The sequence below is a fragment of the Podarcis gaigeae genome (genome assembly GCF_964106915.1).
Source record: "Podarcis gaigeae genome assembly, chromosome: 16".
NCBI lineage: Eukaryota > Metazoa > Chordata > Lepidosauria > Squamata > Lacertidae > Podarcis > Podarcis gaigeae.
The window spans coordinates 10826264-10837148 of record NC_139693.1 but is presented as its reverse complement, the minus strand read 5'-3'; the positions used below and the strand labels follow the sequence as shown (position 1 = coordinate 10837148).

At 46.3% G+C, this 10885-nt stretch overlaps 1 protein-coding gene across 3 annotated transcripts in view; it reads right to left on the bottom strand.

Moving 5' to 3' along the window:
- Nucleotides 1–3744: 3744 nt before the first annotated feature.
- Nucleotides 3745–10885, bottom strand: part of PACS1 (phosphofurin acidic cluster sorting protein 1) — a 70686-nt gene continuing 63545 nt past the window's right edge. For all 3 annotated transcript variants that reach the window (XM_083715609.1, XM_083715607.1, XM_083715608.1), the window contains exons 21-24: nt 10145–10280; nt 9440–9666; nt 9104–9223; nt 3745–8684 (exon numbers count right to left, since the gene is read on the bottom strand). In XM_083715609.1, the coding sequence (XP_083571735.1) occupies nt 8572–8684; nt 9104–9223; nt 9440–9666; nt 10145–10280 (596 nt within the window). In that variant the 3' untranslated portion in view covers nt 3745–8571. The remainder of the gene's footprint in view (nt 8685–9103; nt 9224–9439; nt 9667–10144; nt 10281–10885) is intronic.

Sequence of the window (10885 nt, the reverse complement as noted above, 5' to 3'; positions counted from 1 at the left end):
CTTTATGTATTTGATTTACATAATCAAATCAGCAAGTCCTTGCCCTCTTTCATTTATCTTAACTCTATATCTTAACCTATTATAACTCTATATTTCCATCTCTTATCAATTCATTTTTGAATATTCTTATTAACTTTGTTGCTAATGCCACTTATTTTCAATCCAACATCATTTTAACAATAATTTTACAGTGTTTCTGCAGATAGTCTTTAAATTTCTTCCAGTCTTCTTCCATCAACTCTTCTCCCAGGTCTCGGATTCTTTTGTATCTTTAATAAGTAAGTCCTGGCACGTGTTTTTATATGTCAGTAAATGCGGCCGGGTGGGGTAACGGGCCCCTCCACCTGGAGGGTGATCCCCCCCCCTTTGTTAAATGAGCGGGAAACGGTGCGTGTTTACGAAGAAAAGTCCCGGTGTGTTTAAAGGGGCGGGGGGGGGGGCTCTCATTTATTTATTTGCTACATTTTATGGTTATCGCCTCATATCAGGAGTTCTCTGGAGCAGCAACAACAAAATGCAAACAGAACACAATTCGCAAATTAATTCTTAAAACGGTGAGCCGCCCGGCCGCAGGGCGATCCTATCCTAGGGAAGTTTGCTCCGAAACTAATCTTCGTGCGCGATGCGGTTTAGCGCCTGCTAGCGGTGCATAGAGGGGACGCAGGTGGCACTGTGGGTTAAAGCCTCAGCGCCTAGGACTTGCCGATCGAAAGGTCGGCGGTTCGAATCCCTGTGGCGGGGTGCGCTCCCGCTGCTCGGTCCCAGCGCCTGCCAACCTAGCAGTTCGAAAGCACCCCCAGGTGCAAGTAGATAAATAGGGACCGCTTACCAGCGGGAAGGTAAACGGCGTTTCCGTGTGCAGCTCTGGCTCGCCAGAGCAGCGATGTCACGCTGGCCACGTGACCCGGAAGTGTCTCCGGACAGCGCTGGCCCCTGGCCTCTTAAGTGAGATGGGCGCACAACCCCAGAGTCTGTCAAGACTGGCCCGTACGGGCAGGGGTACCTTTACCTTTACCTTTTAGCGGTGCATAGATCGCCTCCTCCTTGGCGTGCAAAAAGGTCCCCTCCCAAGTCCCCTCTTTTTTAGGGGGAAGGGAGCCTTTTCTTCCATTTGGCTATGTTGCGGGGAGGACTCTTACTCTGGCGTCCGGTTGACCCTCCCGCTTAGGAATTGGTTTCTTAGAAAGCGTGGGGGCAGGGATTGCATGATCCTAGCGCAGAGAGACCGATTCCGTAGGTCGGCTGATTTACTGTAGTTACAATTGCTTTTGGTTAAGTTTCCCCTATGAAGATCAAGTGATTGTTAAGCCACTCTGAAAAGTGTCGTTCTGGGAGGGAAATGGGGGTCTCCTAACAACTTTCAGCACCCTTAAACTACAGCTCCCAGAAATGCTTGAGGCTGCTTAAAGTGGCATCATAGTGCTTTACGTGTATAGTGTGAATGCGGCTACGTATGCTGAGAGAAGTGGCTGGCCCAAGGTCACGCAATGAATTTCATGAAAGGTTAGTAGGGTTTTAAACCTGGGCACCCCCTGGTCCTAGCCCAGCACTTTAACCAGGACACCACACTAGCTTCCATGTACCAGTTTTCCCCTGTCGTCACTCCCTCAATGTATAGCTGAATGAGTATAGCAACCATCCAACACATACTAGAACTGGGAGTAAGTTCCACTGAGCAGAGCCAGGTTTTTTGTTTGTTTGTTTTTTAAAAATAATCTTCTTGGTTCACAAAAAATGTGCAGTCTTTTTTTCTTTTCCCAAACCGTAAAGTCTTTTTTACATTTGATGTGAGACATTATACAGAATAAGGTGGGGGAAGAAAGAGGGGAGAGAGAATGGGGAGAAGGGTTTGTGGTGGCAATGTTTTGTATGTTTGTGGGTGAGCCTGCATAGGTTTGGGCTAAACTTAAAGTAGGTAAGAACTTAGTGCTTTTCCTCCATTTATTTTAGCTGCCTACTGCTGTTGCCCCATTTCTTTTTATTTGCTCAGTGGCAGCCCCCCAGGATGGGATTTCTCTTTTTAGAGATACCAAAGACAATAATGCCGAACACACTAACAAGAGAATCAGTTTCGTTGAACTCTGGGAGGTTTGCTGCTTGCATAAACGTTTGTGGGATTATACTGCAAGTTCCTCTCCTATGCTTATTATGTGGGAAGTTTAAATAAATTTTCTCTTCAAAGGAAGCTCCTAATACCTACAAAGCAGGACCAGTTTGTTACTTGATTAGAAAACTTTATTATAATCTGAAAAGGTATTTTAGTACAGGTGTTTTAAGTCTTTGTACTGAAATATTCCAGAAAACCCACAGGGCACCTGTAATTTTAAAAAAGGCAATCCCATTCTTTAGCACATGTGAGGAGGAGCGTCAGGATAACGTATGTGTATGTTGCTAAAGGAATTATCTAGTACTGTACACTCTTTCCTACAGTAGTTTTATTTGTGTGCCTTGTTAGCTAACCCAACGTGAGTTTTATAACATGCATTACTGCTGCTAAGTTTATATCCTAACACTTCTTCCAAAGGAACTCAGAATGGCAAACAAACCAGCAATAAAAACAATATAAAATTCATTTAGATAATGGACCTAGCAATGTGGTTTAATATTGCGTATCTTTTATTTATTTATCTAGATTGCTTTATGGCCATGTTTATGGCTTTCTGACCATATTAAAGATAAGGATAGTTTTTGACTGACGTGTCATGAAAACTAGTTAAGAAGCAGCTGAAGGAACATTTGTTTCTTGCGGAAGCATACAATCATGATGAGCTCTGCTCATCTCGGCTGAGGTTCTACAGCAAAGGGGAACTTTCCCTCCTGTGCGGGTTCCCAATTCTTTCTTGACTGGCGCCAGTGCAGGCAAACACCTGTTGTATAAAGCAGTGGTTTTCAACCAGAGCGCCATGGCACCCTAGGGTGCCTTGAATGATGGTCAGGGGTGCCATGGGCAACACCGGCCTCTGTCCCTTCCCTCCTCTGGTGCCCTCTTGCATCTCTGCCTCCCAGAGGCTTGCACAGCTGTTTGGTGCAACAGTCCTGGCTACAAGCTCCACAGGCAAATGGTGCCTCTGGGGCGGGCCAGGGGGTGCTACCAGACCCTTGTGGGATAGTGGAAGGAGGCACCTCCCTTTGGGGTGTGGTTGGGGGAAAGCTCAGAGACCGGGGCAGGAGCTGTAACTGCCCAGAGGACTCCCAGGGAGATGAGAGGAGGCTGAGGGAACACTCCACAAGGGAGGGTATTTAAAAAAGGGTGAGAGACTGCCAGCTCTGCAGGCTAGGGTGACATAATTGGGCTCCTAAGCCCCACAGGGGTGCTGCAGAAAAATGTAGTTTGTCAAGGGAGCAGTGGACTCTAAAAGGTTGGGAACCTCTGGTATAAGGTATAGGAGAGCTTTAAATTCCACACTGCTGTTACCCATGGCCAAAGTGTTGGAATATTTTTTGCTTCTGTGATTTATAAGCTTTTGTTTTCTCCCAGAGGACTTTTGTGCCTGTTGCAAAGTATTCACATTCTTTGTGCGTTTCCTTAAAGCAAAGAAAAGCAAAATATAGCAAGTTGAAATGCAGTTTCTCCATTCCAACTATAAGGCCTCCCGCCCCAGTTCTCTGCTTTTAGATTTTGGAAAAGTGAAGTCTTAGTGGCTGGTTCTCTCATATTGCCCCTTTGCTTTTCTCATGTGGACCATATCCAAGGAGCTTTGAGGAGAACTAAAGCATAAAGTGATCAAGCTTGAGATTTTAAAGTATTATTTTAAAAAACACAATTTATTTAATGAAAAACTCCAAAAATAGTGAGTGGGAGTGGGGAGACAACAGACCCCACCCGCCAAGGATAGAATGCATCAAATACCAACAAGGCTCCAAAATTTAAACAAGCAGAGATTCTTAATGTGGATCGTTTGGAGCCTGCAGTACAAACCAAGAGAATCAACACACTTACAAAAAGAAAGGAGAATAAAATGAGATTATATACAAAACTCATATTTATGTACAGTGGCTGGGATACATAACAGACACAAAAATCCAGATAATCTGAATTTATAGACAAAAGTTCCAGAATGTGCAAAATCCACACAGCAAAAACAGGAAACACAATGGTCCTCAGATGGACACACTTACTGTAACAGTCGAGACATGAGAAATTAGGCCTGAGGCAAGGCTGTACGGAAGCAATGAACAGAGACCTTGGAGAGCTCCCTGGAGCAGAGTGCCTCCCCACCGTGGCTCTTTCCTGGGAGTGTCATTCCCTGGGGAAGAGTGTACTCTTTGGTAGGCTCTTTCGTGGGGCTGGCTCAGGAGTGGTAGGTGGGTACTGGGGTAAGGAGGAACCAAGTGACATGATGCTCAGGGAACGAATATGATGTGTGTGGTTCTTGGAGTTGCTAGCCCATCTGCATGTCCCTGAGGCAGGGTGATTTTCCTTCCATGTTAGGAGTCTGTGACTTTCACCTTTCGCTAGGCACAAAGGACAAAGTGCTTAATGTGGGAGCGACTCCTGCCCATCCATCCTCGGAGGCACATCCATTCAGCTTAGCCTCCTGAACCTGCATTCCTCAGGGAAGAGAAAGGGCCACCCACAAGAAGGGGAGATGGTAAGCCAAAGGACTGGATAGAGTGTCAGGATCCTTCCTATAGTGCCAACAGTTTGCACTGGGAGGATGCTGCATGCACACCCATTCCAAAGCAAGCAGCTGCAGGACTTGGTTTCCAGAGCTATCTGGACAGCTGCTTCTTGGAATGAACTTCCCTTCCACTCCCTTGTGCATTATGGGTGCAGGAAGGTTAAACACTGGAGACCCTAAAGGGAAAAAGGAGGGGAGGGAACCAAGCCAGCTGTCTGCCCCAGTCCTGCAAGTGGTTTCACAAATTCTAACAAGCCCAAGCTTAACAAGCCCTCTCTGTCCCAGACCACAGCTGTGAGAGCAAGAGTGTGTGTGCGCCTTTGCAAAGCATGAATCTGAACAGCCAGGCCACAAAGAAAAATGCAACATGTGTGAGGCGGTCCTGCGCTGGTTTGACTGACAGATGGGCACATACGGTGTCAACACTGCACCAATCTGACTTGTGGAGTGGGCGGGGGCACTAGTGTGCACTTCTACAGAAGCCCAGGATGCAGCTACAGACACAGACTTCTGTCACTACTTGCCCTTCTCCCACATCCATTTCCGATTGGCCAAAGGCAACCAAGAGGAGGTCATGAAAATTAAACCATGGTGAAGGCAGAGTTGATTGGCTGCTGAATGAATCCCATCCACTCGTAAGTTCTACCCTGTTCTTGACATGCACAGCTTGTTACCTGCCCACCACCACCACTGACTGTAGCCTGCCAGGTGCTCAACAATCTCTCCATTTTTAAAGTTTTGAACAACAATAGCAAGCTTACTGAGCTCCTGGTGTGCTACCATGTGCTGCTGGTGGACCACTCAGTTTAGGGAAGGTCGTAAGTTTCACAGGCCGAACCTAAAAAAAAAAGATCTTAAAATGGAAGCCCATTAGGGTGGATATTTCCATGGCAAAGTGTCAAAGAATCCTGGACATTGGCTACTTGGAGCCAAACTGCTCCCTTGCTTCTCCCAACTTGGAAATGGGTTGCCTTTTGCAGGCTCTCTCAGACATTTGCTTATGGAGGAAGGCAAATGAATATGAAAATGAGACGGGAAACATTTTTACAGAGCAAGTAGGAAGAAAATGTTCAGAGTTGTGCTTATTTAAATACCCCGTGTTCTGGGTGGCACCCCGCTCCCTTTCATGCAGAGGAAGCAGTACTTGCCCCCAAAGCCCATGGGGTAAGTGACATATTGGTATGAACCTCCTTTCCCACATTTGAGCCAAGGAGTTTATTCAGTATTCAATGAGTGGGGAGGACACAAAGAGAGATCTAACTCAAAACAAAATATGTAGCATGCCAATATATCTGTGACATCTCCTCCTTGAGGCAGGGGGCTGCGGTGTTTAGGACAGACGCACAAGATCAAGTTCACTTTGTGGCTCTGAGAGCATTGCTTGGGACAGAGTAGTACAAAAGCCACATTTGTAACATAGCCACAGCAGCAGGAGCCAAGAGAAGGAAATGGAAAAAAGTGTACAGGTTTTTTTATCTGCCACCGAGACTCCACAACGAGGGGGATGCAATCCGATCCAGGGGCCCACTGCCAGTTAAGCCTCGGAGGGGACACCCCGCCCAGGGGCATGAGGTGAACGAAGCTGCTGGTACTTATCGTCATTCTTCTTGGGATCTCTCTCTCAAGAAACAGCTGCGGTGGCTCAAGGACAAGCCTAAAAGAACTGGCCTTGGGGAGAAACTTCCTGAAGGCAAAGAGCTTGCCTGGGTCCTCCTCTTTCAATCTGGGAAGCAGAGCAGATTGCTCAAGAGTTATTTATAAAGCCAGCTCTCTCCCTGCCACCTCCACATTTCCCCTTCCACTGTAATAGCCTAGAAACCAGAATCACCACTTCCAGCTAGACAAAATTTCACTCTGCTTACACACACAGTTACTTTAAGCTGAATTTTGGGGCCTCTGAAAATATATGTGGATTCAAAAATCTAAAAACCATCTAAAAGACCGAATGTGGACTGTATGCTCCGCTGTTTGACAGAGCCACACTGTATGCTACGAGCAGTTAAGTGCTTAAGCATTATGATGGCCCCAAAGCTGTTTCGAACAGCCAATAAAGTGGGCTGATGATGTGCTGCCAAACCCCACAGTAGGGGTGGTTTGATTTATTGCTGGTCAGGAACAGATAAAAAGCAGCACAGCTCCCTGGAAGCATCTCAGAGCTGCTGACAAAGTGCTCTAGGAGAGGAGGCAAGGTGGCTCCCATTTGTCCCCTGCAATACCAGCTTCAAGGGCCCTTGTTTGTTTTCATGTTTTACTACCTTAGCAAAAAAACAGAAAACAAACAGGAGTGCCAATGCTTGGAGAAGAAAGGAGGGAAGGTCTTTGAGGGACAGAAGTGCATATCAAGCACACAAAAACTGCCCTCTGAAGTGCAGGCTTGCTACACAAAAGTAGCCTTTTCTCCAGTCTTCCTTAAGCATCACTATGTTGCAGCTGGTAAAGCTATTTTGCGTCACTGTCAAGGAACCTCTGGTCTCAGCTATGCATCCAACCCCTGCAGCTATTCAAATTGCTCCCTTCAAGTCTCAGGGCAAAGGCTGATCTCTTGTCTTCCAAGGCAAGCGCTCAGAAGAAGGATTGGCAAAGTCTGCTACTTCTGGTATGGCACATAGAGTTCCCAGAGGCTCTGCAACATGGGGCTACTTCAAATAAAAACCCCAAAACTGAAATGCCAAAAGGGAAGGAATGCTGCTGGGATCCCAACCATGCCTTATAAATGGCTGTGACAAGTAGACTGCACAGATGGCTGAGCAGGCCACCCCAAAGTATCTCCTTGTGCTGGGATGCATCACACCACAAGGCAGGCTCAGGAGCCAGAAAGAGGGCAGAGGAACAAGGTGTAGCCTCTCCTCTTGACTGTGGCATGTGGCTGGGAGTACACACCTCTCAGAACTGTTGCCAAACACAGGTGAACAGGGTGAGTTTCAGGACAGGCTGTCTAATGAAGTTATCCAACTCTTCAGTGTGGTGGACAACCTTCACCCCCCCTCACTGCACCGTGATGCCACTCTAGCAAGTGGAGTCTTACAAAGAAATGGAAATGTATCTTAGGTGACCTAAGTTCTTTTAAAAAAGCACTTTGAAGGTGAGATGAGGGGAAGTGTAAGAAAAGAGCAGTACAAACATGAAAGAGTGAAGGGACACAGCCATGGAAGAGCAGTGGGTGTGCCTGTTCAAGGAAAGTGTCTGCTTCTAGCTCCCTACAACTGACTTTTCTGCTCCTCCTCATCTTTGCAAGGAGCGGCAACCGCGCAAGATTGCTGAGGCTCCTTCCACCAACCTGGCATGTTTGACCTAGCAACGTGACATAGGATGGGTTGGCGGCAGGAGAAAGGGCCTTGCCTACTAATGGCAAGAACCAGATGGGGTTGAGTTTGGTTGCTAACACAACAGCCAATGTGGGCTTTGCAAGCTTTGTGCTTTTGGAAAGGCTGAGGTTGAAAAGGAGAACTTTGAGAGTGGGTGCTCAGTAAAGCTCTCGGTTGGCTCAGCAAAAGCTAAAATGTAAAAAAAAGAACAATATTGTTAAAGGCGAAGTTTTGTGGACCACAAGTTCTCAAACACATTCTTCAGGAAGACACAGGCATGCCAGCTCAGAGAAGGAGTGTGTGCCAGGAGTGATGGGAAACCAGTAGAATCCAAGTATTTTGGGATTCGTTCCCAAAATGCAATGCACTCAGCACAGATGGAGGCTGGACACCCACGACACGATGTGGCAGAAAAATATGAGAAAGCAATTGGCGGGCGGCTCCTTGGCTGGAGACAAAAATGTAGCATCTCTCTTGGCACCAGAGGCTGGTCCCTCCCTGGCGAGACCAGATCAACACACAGTAATGCAACATGAGTGAAGTTACCACAGGACAGCTCTGATTTGGCTGATGGTTTGGACAGAGGTGATGCCACATTGCAGCAGAGTGATGAGGACACAGGAGGGACCACCGTGTTGTCATCATCAGGCCGGTTTCGAGCCAAAGAGTCCGACAGGGAAGTGTTTCACATGGGTTGGCCACTGGGCAGCTAGCTGGAAAAACTTGATGTCACTCCACTCCACACCATCAATGGAAACTAGAGAGAAGAGAGACGATTCCTATGAACATAGGAAGCTGTCTTGGTATAAGTATAAGTATTATTCATTGGTACATTGAACTCAGGATAAACTATCTAGCAGTGGCTTTCCAGGATGTTAGGGGCAGGGACCTTTCCCATCCCCTACTGCTTGGTTCCAGTTATTGAATCTGGGACCTCTTAAATCCACTGAACTCTGTTCTGTTCCCCAACAGAACAGCTGTGCTGAGAAATGAAGAGTTGGTCACTTCTGGATCTGGCTCTCTGGCTGGATCCAATTCCCTACCCCACTATAAATTATTATAAATAAATAATATAATGAAATCCCTTCTAGTTTATAAGGTCCCTCACCATTTTGAAATCTTTCCCAGGCACCTTCAATACCATCAGGCATCCCTGATCCCAGGGGCAAGCATTACCTTTCAGCATAGTTTGCTGCTGTTTTGCAGAGCAGATCAGCCGGCTGATTCCATCAATCATTTGGCTCTTGGAATCTACTTCTCTCTCTTTGGGTTTCTTGCTCAGAAAAATTGTGGGAACTAGAAAGCACAAGGACCCCCAATTAGTGAAAACGAGTCTCTCTCTTAAAACACAAAGTAGAAGAGTTGGCACGCTTATGGCAAGACTTGCAGGGTAAGTCTTCAGCAGTGCTAAATGGTTCAAGGGGCAGGCTGTCATGCAAAGGCCTGCTGGCAATTTGCCCTCCAGGAAGGAGCACCCCCAGTAAAGAGGAAGTGCCACTCTCCATAACTCACCTTTCTTATTCTTTTCTTTGGTGACAACAGTCATGGCCATGGTCCCAGACAACTGGGTTTCCCCACTGTTTGGAAGCCGTGACACCTGCACCGAGCGGAAGACACTCTTGAGTGTATTTTTGGAGCTGGCGTCTTTTTTCTCCCCTTCCTTCTTTTTTTCCGTGGCCTGAACTAGCCAATAATCCACCTGCAGCCCAATGACATCGCCATAAGGACTATTGGGGGACCTGTGATCAAGTGACAGGAAAAAGTGGAAAGAAACATGAGCAAGTTTTGGATTGTTGAAAAAGCTATTGCTAACTGACATATTTGCATTGACAACACAGATATTTGAAAAAGGGACTTTTGGGGGAAGAACATGGCGGACTGAATGTCTTTTGTTGGCAGGCTGCCAATGGAGATAATTATGTGGTGACTGATAATAGCCAAGCATAAATCTTGGCTATTGAATTCACTCTGGAGATAAGAGTGAACAGGGGATTAAGCTCTGATGCCCTGATACTTCAGGAGACTGACTAGAATAGTATTTTAATATATGATCACAGTAAAGAGACAGTGGTGTGCATACCGTCTGTGGCATTTACATTGCTCTTAGGATCTTTCATAATTTATTTTCCCAGCAAATGTGTCCAGGGTTCCCAACATGATAAGGAGAAATAGCACAACCACCATCCACACAAAATGTCTTCATACCCAGAGACTTACCCCATGACAGCCAGTCCACTAGTCATAGAGGGAGATGATGGAGGGGTGGCAGTGACGTCTCTGGAAAGCCCAGAGGAAGAAGGGGGAGAAGTGGAGGGAACTGTGAGGCTGATGATGGGAGAATCATCTCCCTCTCCTGCAAAGGAAGGAAATCATGAGATGGCGAAAGAGAACACATCTTGCTTACCTGCTAAATAGAAGCAAAGTTAATTCTCAGATTCTCTTGCTGAGCCTTTCAGTTTTAGTTACAAGACATTTATCATAAGTTAAAGAAAGTTTCTCTGGCACTAATACTTATCCCAGCATTTCCCAAACATCTGATAGTTGGAGCATGGCATTTACTTTTTTTAGACTAGAAACACACTACACTTTTGCTTTTACAAAGATATGCAGTCTTCTAATCAGCTTCTGGAACAATGGGTAGGCATCCTCCTTAGAACTATGGGATAAATCTCTTTAATTTAGTCTCCTAAACTCTCTTATTTACTCAGTCAATTCAGGTCTCAGGAATGGGATTGAGGGTTTCTGAGCAATAGAGATGCACATGGGATTTATTCCACACTTGTCAGCTGAATAGCAGGCTGCATCCCAGGACATCTTTATCCCCACCCGCCTCTTAAAATACCCTTGCTCGGTGGCTGGCAGAGAGAGGGGTGGGATCAATGCTGCATGAGGACCTCCCCACTCTAGGCATACAGTATTGGATGGATGCATCCTGGTAGCTTAAGTTTTTACAGGCAC